Source organism: Mytilus californianus, unplaced genomic scaffold, assembly GCF_021869535.1.
Source record: "Mytilus californianus isolate M0D057914Y unplaced genomic scaffold, xbMytCali1.0.p SCAF_9, whole genome shotgun sequence".
NCBI classification, from domain to species: Eukaryota; Metazoa; Mollusca; class Bivalvia; order Mytilida; family Mytilidae; genus Mytilus; species Mytilus californianus.
The window spans coordinates 41,790,233-41,811,260 of record NW_026262745.1 but is presented as its reverse complement, the minus strand read 5'-3'; the positions used below and the strand labels follow the sequence as shown (position 1 = coordinate 41,811,260).

The following is a 21,028-nucleotide window of genomic DNA, read 5'->3' as shown; positions in this document are numbered from 1 at the left end:
CCTGCTATTGCTACATTTTAAAATCTGGTATGTCATTTGTAAGAAATCCATGTAGGAATAAGAGGAATACTTGAATAAACAAGGGATTAAATCAGATTAGGTTGTAAAAACATAAAGCTAATTAACTTGAGGTAAATATCCATAAAACTGCTGGAGTTTTCGTCAATGCCCAGTTTGAAAATATTATGATAATGTTAAAATACTTTTGTAGCATTAATCTTCCTAATTCTTCATAAATACCTAAAAAGGTGCATTTTTTTTGCACTTATTTACCTGTAAATCAATTATATCTAAATTGTTAAAACAACAGCTATTGTACTTTGTTTGTAGGAATAGAAGGAATACATATTTTTAAAATGTAGGAATAGCAGGAAGACACCATGGAAAGCGTGGTTGGGTTTTTCGTGTTATTCTGGATCATGTACATTTTTTTTGTATAATTCTATTATGGTAGTCAAAAAAGTGATATGGTGCAAACCAGATTTATAGCTGTGCCTGGTGCTACACAAGTGGTAAAGTTTTGGTGGAGAAAACTTTACAAGTTATAGTCATTTGTGTCCTCCTATCCTAGTTGTTACATTTTCTACTGGATAATAAGATATATTTAAAATACTGATTTAAAATTCTTTGATTTTGGTTGCCTATTTCAGAGTGTGATGAAAGATCTTGTTAAGAGATACATCATGCAGAAACAGAGAGGTCCATTGAGGGGTGAAGGTGTGACAGAGGATGATATTACAGAAATTAAACAAGATATATCATCGTTCAGATACGAATTATTAGAAATCTTGAAAAATAATGGAATGAAAACACCCAATCCGAACCAGGGGAAAACATCAAGTAAGAAGAAAAGAATGTGGAAAAGTTTAATGTCAAGCTTTTCTGAAAGTTTTGATTCCAGTAACACAAACAATACAGATTTTGGATAGCTTTGCTTTTGTCTTGTTTCCAAGATTTGCTTTTCCCATTTTGCTGCTAAGAATTTTTGTGGAGTTATTCCCCCTGTGACATTATGTTTAGCAATAAATCAACAAGTAAAATATACTGTGATATTTTCAAATAGTATTTAAAAACCATGTTGTAAACAAAAATGTCAAAACCCATTACTTGATGTTGTTTGAAAACTTGCACAATATTTAACGTCACACAATGGCACTGAATGTAGATTTTGTATTAATTTGCTCATATATATATTTTCCTTTAACTTATGTGAAAAAGTACTAACCGTCTTTCAGTATTTGATTTGAGTCTTATAGGTTTGTGGATTGCCAAAATGGAATCTATGGAGTGATGCCCCAAGTAACAGTTATTTATCAAGGTGAATATTGAAAACATTTAAATTACTCTTACCATTCTTGTAAAGAGTTGCATTATTGTTAAGCTAATGGAAGGAGGGAGGGAGGCAGACAGGGAAGGACATATCATTTCCATTGATATATTTAGATTAGTTCAATACAAATTTACATGCACTTATATTACAATTCAATTTTAATAATATCATTGGACAGAATAAAAAAATCTTATAAACACATAAGATGAGAATCAATAAGTCTTTTTGTTTATGTCTGAGACTCATGTTACAGGTGAAACAGGACTGTTAGTTCTCTAGGGTATCATCAGCTCAGTAGTCAGTTTTTTGGAACTGACATGATTTATAACATAATTATCTAAAATTCCCCCATTGCTAAATTAAGAAATTATTAAGAAACTAAGGTTCGAACTCCCTCAGGCAAATTGAATGTTGGTACATTTGGCTATTCTGTTTGAGTTACTTTTTTTTTGTCATATAGCTGCTGCATATCTACCTATAGCTATTTATACTTGCCTGACATTCAAATGTTTAGATTTTGATTGGTTCTGGTGAAGGTAAATCCAGAAGAGCACTTTGGATGCTCAAAAATTTATAAAGTAGTGTTTTCATTTTTTTTTTTCAAAAAAAAAATCCTTGCTCTGGGTCTGCGGGTGGTTGTCATGTTAACCTACAGTTAAAAAGAATTAAAAACCTCAATAGATAATGTTGTGGAAATAAAAAAAAAAAAATTAATTTCTGTGAATTCGTGCAAAGATAGACTTTAATGGCATAAAAAAGTAATTGAAAATATCAACTGATGTTCCCTGTATTCACTACAGTCTATTTCATAAATTGTATTTCTTCGCATGATTTTACAAGAGTTTTTTCTTTCTATTGAGCATGTAATGTCTTTATATTTTGTGTGAGAAAATTGTGTTTTACATTTTTTGTGAACAGATAGATTTCCTGGCAATTCAATACAAACATATGCATTGATATTGGCTAAAAGAAAATGCTTTTAAAAATTGATAGGAAAATGTATTCGTAAGCTTTATGATAATATATATACCTGCTCAAAACACTGGAGATAACTCTTATAAAACACAAAACTTTGACTTTTTGTTTTTAATGACTGATTTTTTCTTGCTTTTGTCTTTTCTTCCTCTGTCAGCATATTTTAGACTTAACTCTTCCTGAATCAGTGACCAAAGGAAATTTCCAAAAACTGTTTTTCACTCAATGATATTGGGTATCTCATAAAAATTACTCAAACTGATTTCTGGGGTTTCCCAGTCCTAAACTTGGGTCAATAAAAGAAGAAGATAGGTTGCGAATTGTGAGCTCTGCTTAATTTAAAAAAGAAATTTGACAGGTCAAAACTTTTATGAAAATGGATTTAAAGTTGTTTTTTTATGTATGCTGTATTATTGAATGTTGGATGATTAAATAACTTTCATTTTTCCTGGAAATAGAATATTAAAATGAATTATAATGAAGAAGTATAATCTTATTTCATATAAAATATGAATTACAATTTTACTTATTATCAAGATACCATACAGTGTAAATAAATATTTTATGGAAAGTTTGCTTGATAATGATTTTGCAACTCTTTACAAAGAATGAAGAAAGATCATCTTGCATAGCTTCTACTAACAATTGCAATTACTAATAACTAACAACAACCATTTTGTCAATATCACATTGCTAACCTGTATTAGTAAAAGTTGAACTTCATTAGAATCTAGGACAAAAAGATATTAGTAAAATTTTGTTTTAAAAAATACTGATTTTTTTTGGCAAATTTTAGAATTTTTGTCAAAGGGAGATAACTGTTAAGTATTACAGACTTGTGAATACTGTGTTCCCTGTCACTGCAAACCTTATGGAAGGAGCATGTTTTGATGTACATATATAAGCAGTAAATAAATGTCCTGTCTCAACAATCTATTTTACCCTTTTTTACCATAATTTGGTGATGCACTTAAAAAGTCAAAATTAATAATGATGATTGTGCCATTTGCTTTGTATACTACTAAGACACGAACAATATTTTTCATTTGCCAAAAAATTTTAAATTGGAAACAAAGTCAGTTGAAAATGGAGTACTGTTGCTGAAATATACTATGGAATTGATATGAGTGTTAGGTATGGTTGAAAATTAATTTGAATTTAATGGCAAAATTGTATCCAGCCATTCCTTGACAGAAACGGAGGATTAAGTGAACAAGGTTCCTTGCTGACTTCAATGTGTGTTGAAAGCTACTTCAAGCAATAATATCATTTAGCTGTAAACAAATATGCATGAATAAAGCCCGTACGGTTGCTTATAATTGCTTACATCCACTTCATTTGAACTTTGGTGGATAGTTGTCTAATTGGCAATCATACCACATCTCCTTATTTTTATATGGTGTTCATCTGCTTGTTTAAATCCATGTCTTCTTAAAGTGACTTTGGTACTGTACAATCATCAAATAAATATTGGCTAAATTGAATCAAAAACTAATGAGGTTCAACTGTTTATTGTATTAAATTGATTGTAACATATATTTTTCATGTTTTATAGAAAAATTAGCAAATAACTTTCCATCTTTAATTTTTACAGTAGAGCTAATAGACATTTACTTAACAAATAGAGAACTTTTAAAAAAACTCTACTAATACTATATTGTAAATCCAGTTATTTTTGCTGTTCCAAAAAAAAAAAAAAACATTCAAAAGTAAATTTAACAGGATTTAATATTGTAACTTTTATTTTTAGGAAATCAACAGAATTTTTTATAGGCCAAGTTGATGTTTTACATTTTTTTAATAGTTTTTAGATTTACTAATGTGGTAGAAGTCTGTCGTCAAACAACTGCCTACAATATAGACATATATATATATATATAATTTTTCTTAATTTCTTATTTTACCTACTTCTCATGAAATCATTAGATGTTTCTATCTTTTCTTCATATCAATAATTGGGGATAATAAGTTATACCTCCTGACCTTGCCAATCAATTTTAAGGAAATAATTAACAAATGATCCATTAAATAAGCTTAAACATAAATCTATTAATCAGTATTTTATTATACAAAAACAGCAAACCATCTTTCATAGTTGCTGTGAGCACTATCAATGAAAAGATTATCCAACATTTTCTTGACATATTAGAGCTGAATCATGGGCAAATTCAGACCCCACAGGTCCCCTAAAATTGAAAACATTGCTTTTTCTGCATTAAACATGTCAAAACTCTAACAAAAAAATGTTTGGGCTGCACCCCTTTAATCTCAAATTCTGGATTAGCGTCTGTGAATCCCATCACTAAAAACTCCAAGGAATTTCATGTGCACTTTTGCCCATATATTTAAAATAAAAAAATAACATAAATCAGTTTTACAACTGCTGTTGAATTATTTGCACATATAGTAGTATGTATGTAACCCAAGGGGAAAAAATAAATCTAAACAAAAAGAAATATATGAATAAAAACTAAAAAATCTTTGGTATGAAATGTTCACTTATTGTGTTACTGTTAACCAACTAAAAAACATAATGTGTATCCATAATCAACAAAAATTCTCTCAATACTTGAAAAAGCACTTTCAAATTTACTAATCCTAATTTTTAAGAGGATACTGATGAAGTTATTATATAGTTTCTGTTATTAGAATGTGTAGATGTTTTGAATGTTCAATAATAGTAGTGGCTCAGATGATCAGTAATGATTTAAACGAAAGTTTCATAAGTATTCCAATATGAAAATGGAAGCCAGTGTCCGACTTTTGACATTTTAATGTTAATGATATTTTTTCAAAACCAAAAATGCAACTTGCATAAATTTTCTTTATAATTTATATGTTTTGTTATATTTTTTTCTTAAAATGATTTTTCTTCCAAGAGTTTTTTAATTCATTTATTATTTATTGAAAATTTTTAAAGAATTTAATTTAAAAGGGGAGGTAACTCCAATAGATTTTACTAATGATTTACTTCTTTTGTTACTGTGAAAAACATTAAAGTGGTGACCTCTATTCCTATACCCCTCTTCAACAGAGAATAGGTATATTGATTTACCTATGTCAGTCTCCCATCCCTCCTTCTATCATTACTTCTGTGCATCCATTGTAACATATTTCTGTGGCATTTTCTCAGCAACTAAAAAATAAAGCTCCTTTATATTTGGTATGAAGCCTCATATTGGTAAACTATTGTGTATTCATGTGTTTTTGGTACCAAGCTTAATTTTTGTTAAGCTTTTCCATGTGACAGATTTCTCACAATAGTCATGATTCTACTGTCTATTTCCTGCATACTTTTGTTTTTCACTTTGATAACATACATAAGATTTTTTTTTCACTAATCAACTACAGATCAGAGTTTCTTGATACTTTAAGGGCCTTGAGTATGTATCACTAGCCTGTCAACTACAGATCAGAGTTTCTTGATACTTTAAGGGCCTTGAGTATGTATCACTAGCCTGTCAACTACAGATCAGAGTTTCTTGATATTTTAAGGGCCTTGAGTATGTATCACTAGCCTGTCAACTACAGATCAGAGTTTCTTGATACTTTAAGGGCCTTGAGTATGTATCACTAGCCTGTCAACTACAGATCAGAGTTTCTTGATACTTTAAGGGCCTTGAGTATGTACTTTAAGAGCCTCGAGTATGTATCACTAGCCTGTCAACTACAGATCAGAGTTTCTTGATACTTTAAGGGCCTTGAGTATGTATCACTAGCCTGTCAACTACAGATCAGAGTTTCTTGATACTTTAAGGGCCTTGAGTATGTATCACTAGCCTGCCAACTACAGATCAGAGTTTCTTGATACTTTAAGGGCCTTGAGTATGTATCACTAGCCTGTCAACTACAGATCAGAGTTTCTTGATACTTTAAGGGCCTTGAGTATGTATCACTTGCCTGTCAACTACAGATCAGAGTTTCTTGATACTTTAAGGGCCTTGAGTATGTATCACTAGCCTGTCAACTACAGATCAGAGTTTCTTGATACTTTAAGGGCCTTGAGTATGTATCACTAGCCTGTCAACTACAGATCAGAGTTTCTTGATACTTTAAGGGCCTTGAGTAGGTATCACTAGCCTGTCAACTACAGATCAGAGTTTCTTGATACTTTAAGGGCCTTGAGTATGTATCACTAGCCTGCCAACTACAGATCAGAGTTTCTTGATACTTTAAGGGCCTTGAGTATGTATCACTAGCCTGTCAACTACAGATCAGAGTTTCTTGATACTTTAAGGGCCTTGAGTATGTATCACTAGCCTGTCAACACTGAGGTTGTTAGTTTGTACCCAGCATGTTGAAGGTGTGTTTGACTCCAATCTTAATTGACTTAGATTTTCAATTTTCCTGCCAAAGATTAGTGATTCCCTCAGTTCACTACGGCTTCCTCCGCTACAGACCGCCATGATATAGCCAATATTGATAAACGTATTTGTAATTGGTACTAAGCTTAATATTGGTAGCAATATTGTGTGACAAATTTTCGGATCCTTTACTTAACTTCTTCTTTTTCACTGCATAAATATCTTTAAACATGTTAAAACTGATTAATTATACAAGAAATTTGTCGAATGTTTTGTTATTAATTATAAATCAGAGCATCTTGATATTTGGTAGCAGGCTTCATATTAGGCTTCATATTATAAGCTATACTGTTCAACCCATGTTCTGATCCATCACTTATCTACTTCCTGTTTGTTGGATACTTGTATGTTCTTTACATTAATTCATATATATACGGAATTTTTGTGGCATTTTTCACCACAACTAGAAATTAATGCATCTTGTTGTAATTAATAGCAACTTTAATATTGGAAGGGTGATCCGTGTGCTTATCTTCTTTGTTTGCTTTCTCCTTGATTTGTATATGTATTTCATTTCACTCTCAAGGGATCAGGATGCAGTAGCCCACATTACATTTTTCTTTTTACTGTTGCAGTATTCAACTTCTGAAGATATTTAATTTATCTCAACATTCTAGTGTCTAGGTTTTTTCTTTTCCTGTCGACAATTGTGTTTTCCCCCAATAATTCTTTTAAAGCTGTCAAATTTTCCTCCTATTACATAAGAAAGTTCGCTTGTGAGTTTCAAAATAATAAGTTCTAAAATAGTTGGTAAATATTGAAAGACTTTGCTTGAAAAGTAATATGACGCCATAAAATCTGTCTGCACTTATTTTTCAGATGAATCCATAATGTTATATGGCTCTCACTGAAATTATATAAAGAAAAGTGAAGGTAACTTAAAGAAAATTCCAGAGAAATTCAAAATATTAAAAATAAGATGGCCAACATGACCAGTGGCATCATGATAAAATATACATTTTCACAAAAACTAAACTTTAAAAGTTCGATTTCAGTTAAGAGCCCCTACTAAATACTTTAAAACTCAGAGATGGATTAAGGGGGAAGGGGCAGGCCTCCCTTATGGAGCTACGTATATGATTAATGCATGGTCTTTTTACAAGTCACACTCCTAACATTGTCTTGTTGGGGGCCTCCCTTTTCTAAATCCTGGATCAGCATCTGAAACCGTTCTAAGTTCATTTGATATGGTATAATCTAACTAACAAATAGGCACACTCATAGAAACATTTCCCATTAGCGATTTGTAACAAATGAAATTTACTATTGAGCTGAAGATTCTTCATCATATTATCTTGCTGCTTGGCCTAGTATATTTTCTAACCATGGTTGTCTAGAAGCACCAATAGTGTAGTGTTAACACTTTATTTTTATGGCTTTTGACATTGTAATGCCTTGCCTTCTTTGTGCTTTCAATGTTTTGTAATTTTATTCATTTATAATTAATCTACTGATAATTTCAACTAACAAATATATTTTTATTTTAAAGAAGAAATTCATATATATAGAGTATTTCAGTGAGGATGGTTTAATTTTATAGAAGCTAAATACTGATTTATTAGAAAATTCAATTTTACGATTAAAGACATTTTAAGATAGAGACTTTATCCAGGGAATATCTCTAAATCAGTGATTTTCTCTCGTTATACATTTTTCTTATAATGCATCACATTTTGTTGTTGTGTACAAAAAAGTATATATTTCTTGCATGTCTAACTTGCTAAAAAATCATGAAAATGTAGTTCCTGACAACATAATTTTTTTATTAAACCAAGGATTCCAAATGATACCAGTAAAGCTGAAATCATCCCTTTGAAAGTTTTACAGAAGCTATCATGATTTGATAGACCGTTATTGTAGATCTGTTTCTCAGATGACCAAAGAGACGTAGCCACAATCTCCTCTCTTCCTTGAATATGACATTATGTGACTTATTGCCAAATGTTTACTTGCCACGAGCAACATGACAGTGCCACAAGTGGAGCAGGAAATTGTTATCCTTCTAAAGCATCAGCGATCATCCTTGATTTTGGTTGGGTTCCTGTTACTTGATCTTTAGTTTTCTGTGTATTGTTATTTTGGACTTGTTTATCGTTTCCTCGTTTTGTTTGGTTTTTTTTCGGCCATAGTATTGTCTGTTTTTTTCTTCGAATTAGGGTTTTTGATTGTGTACTTGGTATTTTCTCCTCTTTCTAGCATATTGGGCATGATGACCAGGACTAGTAGGATTTTGATTAAAAATTGGTTATTCTGAAAAGGGAGCATGCTTTTTCAATTGGTTCAAATGTCAATGAAGCTGAATTATCTTCAGATTTGTAATTGTTTGTACTTCTGATAAAAGGTCCCACCTCTTCAGGTTAAACACCCTGGTAAGTGATCTTTAAAATCTAGCATGTCCTGAAGACAGAAACCCCTATCTTAGTAGGTCTAGGTGATATATTCAATGGCATTATCTGCTGAGTAGTCAAATGGTATCTGGACGACATTTTTTCGTAAAAATAAGTTAATCTTTACACTCCAAATAAAGCTATAGCATAATGCATTTGATGTTCTGTTACCGTGGTAATTTTTATATCAGTTATTTTCTTCTACAGTTTGTTAAGTCCACTCAGAACGCTCATTTTCTCCAAAACAAAATACTGAGACCTATGAAATTGTCATAAATAATGATATTTAAGCAATAGTCATTTTTAAAGAAAAAGCAAAGTAATATAAAGATAGATTTTTCCAACTTCAGTAATAGTGCTTATCTAATACTGTATGTGTAATTGATGGTCAGATTACAATACAAAATAAATACAGTATAAAACAATTTGTCATTTTAATACACATCTTCATGTATAAGATAGTTTTGCTTTTATTTCAGATCGTAGACTGTCCAGAAAAAGAAGTCAAATGTCAATGGAAAGACTTAAACGCTCATTTAAAATGGATACAATAAAAGAAAAGGAAAATGGGTCACAAGGAATTTCTATGGAAGTGCCAACAACTGTAATAACTAGTGATCCTTCATCACCAAAATCTACATCGCCGTTAAAAACTTTCCCCGATACAATTTTTGAAGAAAAATCTGAACCATTCAATAAACAAAAGAGCAGATATGATCTTGAACGAGAACACATACACGAGGAAGAACGTGCTCGAGAACACAAACACATATCAGACCCTAACACTCAACGGTCAAATAATCATAAATCAGTTTTCCGTCTAAGTACTCTGCAGAAAGGTGATGAAGGTCTTGGTGAATCACTTGACCTAAATTCTGAACAGAGTGATAGTAGTGTTAAAGCAAGTGATAAATTTGGAAATGACACAATGTCTCGACTCCAAGTCCCTTCAGATGATAATAGTGTTGATCAGGTGGAACAGCCTTCTTGTAGTTTTGATTTTTATTTTTCTGATATGTTCAGTGATGATCCCAGCGATGGGAAGCCATCAAAACGTGTTACATTTTTATGATTCATCGGTCATTAATCTGTCATTCTCTAAGGCCAAATGAAAAATATTTGTATTTCTTCTAAATGATGAAAATAACACTTTATAAATTTTGTGCATTGAAGCACTTTTCTGGATTTACCTATACCAGTAACACTAAAACTTTAACAATTGAAAGCCATGGACGTATAAATACAAGGATAGTTAAAAAGCTATATGACCAAAAGGGACCAAGTAAGAATAGCCAAATTCATCAACGGTCAACTTTGACTGAGGAAGTTGGAACTTTAGTTTCTTAATGATTTCTCAATTGATCAAAGGCTAACATACTTTAAAGGAATTGAGTCAACTAATAAGCAAACAATGAAGACTTGATGATAAGTTAATTGTTTACAGGGTATATAAAAAAGAGAATGCATTTTGAAATACATTTATGTGGTATATTTAGTATTGGTATCATATATATGTATCATGCAGTAAATTTAGGCTTGACAAATTAGTTTAAATTTCTTAACTAAATATGCAGAACTATTTTTATTTCAAAAATGAGGATTCATTTAAAACAAAAAATTATCAAGAGTTGGATTGTGATATACATTTTTGTACTTACTTTCTTATTATTTAGCCTTCGAATAAATATCATATTTTTCATGTGAAGTCTTTTGGGAAGACAATAAAGTTGTTTTTTAAGGAATAAAAGCATTGTACTTTTCATTTGGCCTTGTGAGCATTTATCATTGTTTTAAAATCATGTTTATGAACTGTTTTATTTTTTGTAAGTCTTTCATTCAGGAGAAGAAATTATAGGGCCAGTTTTTTAGCCTTGTGAAAATAACAAGTATTTCATCATAATTTGGTACCATGTACATCATCAGAAGTAAGCTACAACAACTTACTGTAAATTCAGAAAATATTGCGTGCATTTATTATTGCGATTTTGTCACTTTAGACTAAAATGCGATTTTAATTTTTGCGATATTGAGAAAAATCCTGTTTAATTCATATAAAAAAATTTCAAAATGCGAGTTTAAATTATTGCGTTAATAACCCTGTCGCATTTTTCGCAATAATAAAAACATCGCAATAATTTCTGAATTTACAGTACACCAAAGTTTTAAATACACATGTTTCCATTGGCATTTCATATATTTGATTATGGTCAAAGATCAAAATAACTTAGTTATACCCTTTTTTTCATTGGTCGATTGATTGTTGTTTGTTTGATTCCAAGTTGATCAAATTAAAAGTGTTTATATTTTTGAAAAATGAAATCATGTGTGCTGATGCATATTAGGGGTTTTCCATGGTATTATTAAATGGGGTGTTACAGCAAATTATTCTTGTTCAAGTTATCCATTCTATTCATTACAGTCATATTTAGTAAACCTTTCCCAGATGTAATTTCAGGATTCAGAATTATAAATTGAAGCTTAGTTCTTTCCCTTGCTAGAAATCCTAATGGTTCTAGCAGTACAATGAAATGGTGAGAAACAAACAAAATTATGTACTACTTTTTATTACTAACATTTTAAAATTTATAATTCAGATTGTTTAGTAGTTTGTATAAAGCAAAAACAATCAAACATTGGTTTTAAAGTTGCATAAACTGAATATTCATTACAATAGTAGCAGGGATTTGAAGCAGGGCTCTGCCTAAGTCCTTTGCTCCGCATTGTTGCAAACCAGTACAACTTACCAACAGTGAATACTACTACATATGGCTTTCATTAAACCTTGGTTTACATTACAATACTTCATATTATAAATAACTGTTTTACATTTAAATATGACAGTAAATCCTTTCTGAACCAAACCCCTATGAAAATGAAGATTTTGTTTAGATTATACAGCAGTTAGGCTCCCACATGTTTGATAATTGAAGAAAAATCACTATGTCCTGATTCAAGAATTTTGTTTCTGGTTTATGCAGGGTTTAGTTTAAACTTGTTTCACTGTAATAGCTTATAACTATTTATGTATTTCTTATTTTATTTGGTAAAAACCTGCATATTGCTGCTTATCTACCCAGCTTTCTGCTTTTGTCAGAAATAAAATTATTTTTAGTCCAGTCTTGCCATCTATCATAAAACCTTACTATTAAGAGGCTAGAGCATATAGTATAACATTCTATATATTTTTGAGGTAATGTTCCTATTCTAAGGTACAAAAGATTTTTCTATAATTTTGTTCATAGATTTTCCCAATAACTACAAATGTGGATTTAGGTAATCGTAGAAAGAAAAAAAAAATGGCATCAAATCGTCCTAGCTATTTTTATCATTTCAAATTTCACCCCTCTTTCCTCAAACACAGGATCCACCCAGAATTAAGCCAATCAAACAGTTGAAGGACTCTATTGCTTCAAATTATTAGCTGATTAACACTAATTAGTAGTTAAGAGCATGTGCCTGTGATATAAGGCTTCAGTTGCTATTGAATGAGTTACACCATAACAAGTCTTATCCCACACATTTTTCAGTTGAAGAAGGTTGTAATCAAATCCCACTTCAGGCTTGTTCTTGTGCATAAGGAATGGATAAGAGAAAAAGACAAAATGTTATATCTCTGACACTCTTAAGATAAGATTTCCAGCCAATCCTGATTTGGTTAAGCTTCACCAGATACTTTAGATCTTATACTTTTGTTTATGCTGTTTGCAATTCTCTGTAAGTACAAAATTGAAATGATCTTGTTCCTATTGAGACAGCTTTTATTTCTATACCATAATTTGCTTACTGTTGTCAGACCACTGATGCCAAATTTTTCATTGATTGTAGCCAATTATTTACTGTGAAATCAGAAATTATTGCGTGCATTTATTATTGCGATTTTTTAAGAATGGACAAAAATGAGAGATTAATTATTGTGATTTAAGGAAAACCTGCCTACATATATATATATCAGATATCAGAATGCAAATTCTCATTATTGTGATACTCACCCAGTCACATTATTTGCATTAAAAAAAAACTCACAATAATTTCTAAATTTACAGCATATGTACTGGACACATGTGATACATTGCCTCTTTAATGAACTAATAGTCATGAATTTCTGTGTCATTTGGTCTCTTGTGGAGAGTTGTCTCATTGGCAATCATACCACATCTTCTTTTTATATGAAGCACTTGTTTCATCCATTATCTACATTTATCATGTGACTTATTTATACTCAAGATATAATCTTGATACAATCTATGTTTCATACTTCTTCATACCTCGAAATAAAGATATGGGTATTGGTTGGGTTTGATACCTTCCAATGCACTAGATCTATGAGGGAGACGTCCTTTTTTTCCTTTAAAAAATTGAAATCATCTCTTTTTGACCTGTCACCTGCAAAGGTACATGTAGTACATTGAAGACCTGTTGGTGGCCTTCTGCTGTTGTCTGTTCTGTGGTCGGGTTGTTGTCTCTTTGACACATTCCCCATTTCCATTCTCAATTTTAGAATCTCCCTTTTTTTTTAAATACCCCCTATCTTCACCCCCTTTTATAATTTGAGTTGATTGGTAGTATCTTCTGTTATTGATTTTCATTGTATTGCCAAAAATGGTTATTTGTAGAGTAAAGAAGACATCCCAGGCCATTAAGAATGTTATTTAAAATTAATCAAATCCATGTATGGAAAAATTAAATTTTATATTTTTGTGCTGAAATGTTAAAAAATTCTAATGAAAAAAAGGTTGTCAAACATTATCTCCCCTTTTAGTGGAGCCTGAAAAAAGAAGATCTTCTACTTTGTAGCTCCAGAGTTTGGTGGCAGGTATGGGTTGTATATGTCATTCATTGTAAGCTTGTCTTTTCATGAAAATATTTGTGATATACTGGTCTTTCCATGTTTGTTAATATATTTTACTTAAATATTTATAGCAATACAATGTTTTGATTTCATGCATGTTATTTATTCACTTTGCTACTTATTAGAATATCAGATTTTTTATTTTATTCTTTTTCATGCAGAAAACAGTTTGATATTAAAGTGGTTTAAGTTTGTTTTAAGCAATAATATAAGCCTGCATAACAGAAGCTTTTTGGTATACATAGATGAGACAGCAATCCAACAGCAGCATAAAACCAAAAATTTATAGTTCTGTCATCCAAAAAGACAATTGTTTTTAGATATTGTGAAACTCATCCATATAATTCTTGTGATGTGCCTCTACTATAAAGATCTGTATTTGCATTGATTATGTTTCACGTATGAAACATTTTTGTGTGTGCAAAATGAATATGTCCCATCTTTTAGTGATTAATTTTGCATATTTTCATTTTTGCACATTTGCTGTTAAAAAGAAAAGTGAAAATAAAATAATCATGCATAGTTTCTGGTTCATAGTATGATAATTAATTTTGAAATTGATACCACTATTGCTTTTATTGTTTTAGGAAATTTTCACACTAAAAAGTTAGTGATAGTCTTCCTGTTAATGATTATTAATAATTCTTAATAATTCTTAAGATTGCTTTGACAGCTATCTCAATTTCTGCACATATTGAGAATCATAAATACCAGCCTTTTACATGTAATTCTGAGGGTGATGTTGTTCAAAACAAGAAAAACAGCGTATTGTATGTGATTTGATTTGAACTTGTCTGTGATGACTTTGGTCCTTAATTAGCTACATTTTGTTTAAAAAAATTAACATTATTGAATATTTGACAACTTCTATCCATTTGAGTTCCCAAGTAGTTTATTGCAGATCTGATTATTTTGTACATTTCTATTCAAGGGATTACCAAAATGTAATAACAAAATATGTTGCATTATGAACTAATCTATAATTAGTAAAATTGACGGTCTTTTGTCTCAATTACCATACATGGAGGCAGGTATGAGAGAGGTGGTATGATAACTAATTCCTGAGAAAATAAATGCCAAATCCTGAATTCCCGTGAAAATTATGTTTCCCAATTTTGTTTCCATTCCCGCATCAGGATGTAATTAAATCCTCAATTCCTGAATTCATGACAATGAACTCTATTCTGGAATTCCCGCGAGTTAACTGGCTCAATCCCAAATTCCAGAAAAAGGTCCTTTCTCCCTTCATACATGATATATTGGATAATATTTATGATGTTAAACAGAAATGAGTTTGGGAAAGTTCTAAGTAATTTATAGTGTCAAACCAATATCTAAGTTTTGGCATTCTGATACTGGCAGACCTAGCAATTAACGTTATCAAATTTTGCCAAAAAACATTGAAGAATACATGGCCTTTATCGTTAAGCATCATATACCCCTTTTTCAATACCATAAGCATCAAATGAGACTAAATTTTATGATGTGTGGCATCATATTTTAAGCTACCAGTAGCACTAAATTTTAAGAATTGTTTATGGCTTACATCATTTAAACCAAAAAATTACTGTAAATCGTGGTTTGGGTTACTTCATAAAGGCACTTGAAAAGGGTCTTATAAACATAAAAATGAAATCAGACTTTTTGAAATACATATTTTGATTCATGTTTCAAAAGTCCAAGGTAAATTCAAAGAGAGGCAAGTCCATAAAACCTGACAACATTAAACGCTTATATAATTTTAGTAACAGTGCTTGGTAAATTGAAAGAAGAATTGAGCATTTGCATGAAAAAAATGGTTAATAAAAGTATGATTTGGTTGAAAATCTGAACATATATTAAATATATATATTTTCATATGTTGTGTTGTTAAAAGTGACATTTCAATAATTGTAGTGTCTTTTGTTAATGAAAGTGTCAATCTATCATTGTGTAAATAAAATGTTTAGGACTTTGTTAAGTTCCTAATTCTATACAAATTGTTAAAATGAGATTAAAATTAGTTGATTTTTTGTTGTGGTCTTTGATTTGCTGAAATGTTGAATTACATTAACAGGACCAGATTTACTGCTCCTTAAATCTTTAAAGATTTATATATATCTTTATTTGTTTTTATTGTGAAACTACCCCTATAGAACGGGGGCAAGCCCCAGCCGAGTACTGACACCTGCATCATCATTTTTAAGATTTAAATCTTGTATACTTTAAATGATAAGCACACGTTGTCCAAACTAGACATTAAAAGTATCCATATGACATCAAAAGAATATACTCCTCCTAAAATTTTTAATATTAAACTCTCCAAATGCAAAATGGCTCCAAATTTAAGATTAGAGTTTTATTTGTGTTGTTATATCGGATAAAAGATGATTTGGGTTATATGTTACTGAGACAGCAATCCAACAACAAAATAACCAAAAGACATGTAGAAGACAACATACGTTCATCAACAACAGATAGTTGTTTATACAATATATCTAGATTTAAATCAACCAGAGTCTATAAAATTTGACAGGAAAAAAGATATACCAACACCCAAAAATGTGAAATTTATTTGTATTCGGCATGAAACAAGGGGAAATGATAGGTAAACATACCAAAGGATATTCAAACTCGACGATAAGACACAAAACACAACATAGAAAACCAGATTGAGCAACACAAATCCCACCAAAAACCGGGGGGTGACCCCAAGTGCTCCGGAAGGGTAAGCATATCCTGCTCCAATGACCTTGCATTTTTCCCCTGTTTCTTTGTCTATTTCTGTAAATAAGGCAAGAAAAACATACTGAGGTATAATAAAATGTATTATCTAAGATGTAATATATATTGACATAAAGTCACAGGATGGGAAAATGATAGCGGAGTATTTCTATGAGCAAAGAAGTCACATATCATCAATTCATTCAGTCGTGAGTTGGTTTTTATTCATCAACAATGCTTTCGAAAATTGTTAATAAAAAAAACAACAAAAGCTTAATGGCTACAGGATAACAACAGTTTACTGTTGTGCCTTGTGCAATAACTCTAACGTATTCAAAATATGCTGACCAGTGGTGGCCTTTTATGTGTACATGTTTGTCAACAAAGGCTTTAAACGACAAAGCATTGCAATAAGGATCATTTTTATTTTTTTAATTTAAATCCGTTTCAGAAAGCGTATTGTTATGTATCTTTTTAACTGCTAAATAAATGTTCACAGTCACAATATTACTTTTACCAAATAACATCCTCTTTGTTGATGAAGTCCATGCATTATTAATCATTCGTATGGTGTTGCTATGTTTTATATGAGACGGGATTGTATTGCAAGCCGTTTTAGTATGTATTCTAACTTCAAGATATCTCATATAATATATAAGATATCTATATATAATCTAGTTTTTATAAGATATCTAATAAACGATATAAGATATCTGATATACTTTATAAGATATATGATATACTTTATAAGATATCTTCTAAAGTTTATAAGATATCTCATAAAGTATATAATATATCTTATAAAGATATTATATGAGATATCTTTAAGTTAGCATACATAGTAAAACGGCTTGCCATACAATTCGATAATTTATATCATTTATAAGATATCTTATAAAAAAAAATATATGAGATATCTTATAAACTATATAAGATATATAATAAGCTGTATGAGATATCTTATAAAGTATATATTATATCTTATAAAATATATGAGATATCTTATAAAGTGTATAAGATATCTTATATAAAAAGTGGGAGGGTTGAGATCTCACAAAACATGTTTAACCCTGCCGCATGTTTGTGCCTGTCCCAAGTCAGGAGCCTCTGGCCTTTGTTAGTCTTGTATGTTTTTTAATTTCACCCCTACCCTGCCATACTACTACCTCATTCTACTAATATGCATATCGTAGCAGATCAGCCGTGTGATGTTTTCTAGCTCTATGTAGTATTGTTGTTTCATATGGAATATATAGTTTTTTTAGTACAGTTCATCACAATTTATAATAATGTCACAGTCAACCAAGTTCAAAATCTGATAGAGCTCATTCTTAAGTTTTCCAGGTATAATTTATATGTTTCGGAAACTATCAATGCTAATTTTGCTTGATCATGTTTGTACCACAAAAATAATCTTTTTCATATCAGAGATGGAAACTGTATTCAAAGCGAAATCAACTAAAGTCGACCTCCTTTAAAAAAATGTTCCATATTGAATTTCTTTCACCCCAAAAATCCAATTTTTTTCTGTCAAGGCATTCTCTATTTACCGATATAACTACAAACCGACCAACGGATGGTTATATACATATCCATCATGGACGGACGCAAAACCATGCGGCCAGAGGACGGACATATGAAAACCTATATGCATACCTCTGAACCTGTTTGAGGGGAAATGATATTAAAGACAAAAAAGTCGATCATTTATAAGACAGAATGAATGTCACTCAAATGAAGGTATTCATCGATCGCGCATGCATGCCCAGCTTGTCGCCTACTTAAAAAAAAATTATATATTTAAAAAAGGTAAGACTGTCTGAAGATATCAAGGCGGACGGCATTGTGGCTATGACAAATGGAACGTATCCGTTCTCTGATACACATATCATAATGACGATGCTAGTAGGAACTGCAACACCATGTGGCTGTATGTAATGAAAGAGTTGATTGTATAGGTATAACATTAAGTCAAAACCTCTACTGCTCTACAAAAAACTCTACAAACCCAACTGTCTTCCGTCTTCTTGTCAATATGTTTCTTTCATACATGGGCTTAGTGAAGAATGTTAAGAAGCTAGCATCATCCTTTAACATCACTTTCCGCTATACCATCTAACCAATTGAATAGTTTGAAATTGATACCACAGATAAATCAGACCTGTTTCATAAGATTTAAGCCTCCCAATTGTGAACTTTCCTTTCTATTTAGCAACATTCCAACAGATGATGTAATGTATCTCCCAGTTGATACGATACTCCAGAACGTGAGTTTCCTATCATGATTTCCTTAATGGAGGGTTGCTGCTTAAAAGGAAGCTTTTGAACCAAGGGTTCCAAGTGGTAAATTGAAATCATCCCTTTGAAAGGATGCCATCACAAGTTGGTGGTCTGTTATTGAATATCTATGTCACAGTTGACCGGCTGTTTATCGTTTCCATCGATTGTGACATTACCGAATGAAACTTATTACTGAATTATAACTTACCATGGGCAACATGAATGGTGCCAAATGTAGAGATGGATCAGCTAACCCTTCCAGAGCATTTGAGAGCACCGATGACCCCGCCTGCCAACCAAGATGACCAACATGGCTTAAAAAAGAACATAAGGGTAAAATGCAAGTTTTGTCTATTATCTTGAAAACCGCTATAGAAAGAGAAAATCTGACCGGGGCAGAAATATTCAGAATGATGAGATCTACCACTTGTCTATTTACATCTAAACTGTCAGACGACTTATAGGAGTTATTGCCCTAAAATGAAGAATTTTTACCAATGTTTTATATTTTTGTCTATCAGTATCTTGAAAATTAGAATAGATAGAGAGACACTTTAAACAGCAAAAATGAGCAACAAGACAAGTTCTACAATAGATATATATAGTCGAAATCGTCAGACAACTCCTTATTGGAGTTATTGCCCTTTAATGACGATTTTATCAATTTTTTGTGTTTTTGCCGAATATCTGAAAAAATATAATAGATAGAAAGAAACTTGAATAAGCAGAAATGATCAGCAAGACAAGATCTACAAATAAAATTCATTGTTGGAATCGACAGTCGACCCCTTATTGGAGTTATTGCCCTTTAATGACAATTTTTATCATTTTTGCCTAATATCTGAAAAAATATGATAGAAAGATAGAAACTTAAAGGGAAAATTCGCGATTTTTTACTTATCATCTTATTATGTTCATAATACCATTAAAAACATATTCACCAAGTTTTATCTGGATATGAAAACTAATAAAGAAGAAAATTGGGAATTATTAATTCTATTTATTCAAACTTCCTGACTTATGTGACGTAGTTTAAGTCTTTTTGCATGCCGGGAGTGGATTAATCTCATTTAAAGTCTTGTTCGTTAATCATCTAATAACGCGATTTAAAGCGCATCAACGACTTTTGGTGTAGCTATTAACCAACTAACAATTCAGAAAGAAAAGTGATCAGCCGTGCATTTTTTTAAATTAAAATTTACGATTTATATTTTAAGGATTTCTGATATGATTATAGTAATAAAAGCAAATCATACAATCGAATTTTTTTATGATTTTTTTTTCGACGGATATGTGGAACAACATATATAACTGATAGTATAATAGAAATTCACGTTTGTATTCTCCCCTATTACTTCAGTCGAGGATATGTCTTACTATACAAATCCTTGCTTCAGTCTAGTACTGTGTAAATACAATGCATGTGTATTATGCTGACACCACCTGGTAAAGGCGTGGTTAAATTCACGGTAATTAAAAGATTAGCATTATGTAATTTTAATCCTTTGATCTTCACTAGAGTGGTGTTTGTCCTCAAGGGTTCACCGTTGCAGGTTTGAGACAGATTTTTTTTAATTATTAAGGGAGGAATATGGTGGCAAAATACCTTAATCGCCGTTATATATATATTTGTTTTTAACATTTTGCATTTGCTCAGTTTTTAAATAAATAGGTGAGTAACATATCGAAATTCTGAATCATGATCACTTTCAATAAAATAATTATATAAATATTATAAATGGCCCACGAAAACGAGCGTATAAATCAAAACAGTACTATTTTAAATTATCATCGGTAACCTTGAATATTTAAATGTGCAGAGAAAATTATCAGTTACGAAAATATAGTTTTGTCGTCCAAAGCGATCTTCATTTACCTAATCAGGAATGCCCTTATTAAAATATTATAAATCTCACAACGTATTTATATAATTCTTAAGCTATTTGACCAACGATGTTTAAAAAAATTAACAGAATCAATCTAACGTCAACTTTCCTTTTTTAAATGGAGACAGAACGGCGAAATCAATTTTCAATGTGCTTGATATCTTGTACCTTTGTAAGACTTATCATTCATTCATAAACCCACTCTAAACCAGAGACATATATACGTCTGTTTAAACTGACAAGAAAACTCCTAA

The 21,028-nt window shown here is 31.0% G+C and overlaps 1 protein-coding gene across 2 annotated transcripts in view; it reads left to right on the top strand.

Annotated features, from left to right (window-relative positions):
• The window catches only part of LOC127713938 (short transient receptor potential channel 4-like), an 83,161-nt gene extending 67,244 nt beyond the window's left edge, over positions 1-15,917 (top strand). The window contains exons 11-12 of one of the 2 annotated variants that reach the window (XR_007987545.1): positions 651-1,318; positions 9,536-9,680. Coding sequence is in view for 1 of the 2 variants with exons in the window: in XM_052219891.1 (XP_052075851.1) it covers positions 651-840; positions 9,536-10,128 (783 nt within the window). In the remaining variant the exon portion in view is untranslated. Of the gene's footprint in view, positions 1-650; positions 1,319-9,535 lie in introns of both variants that reach the window. The other variant, XM_052219891.1, reaches the window with a different exon arrangement.
• Positions 15,918-21,028: the final 5,111 nt, after the last annotated feature.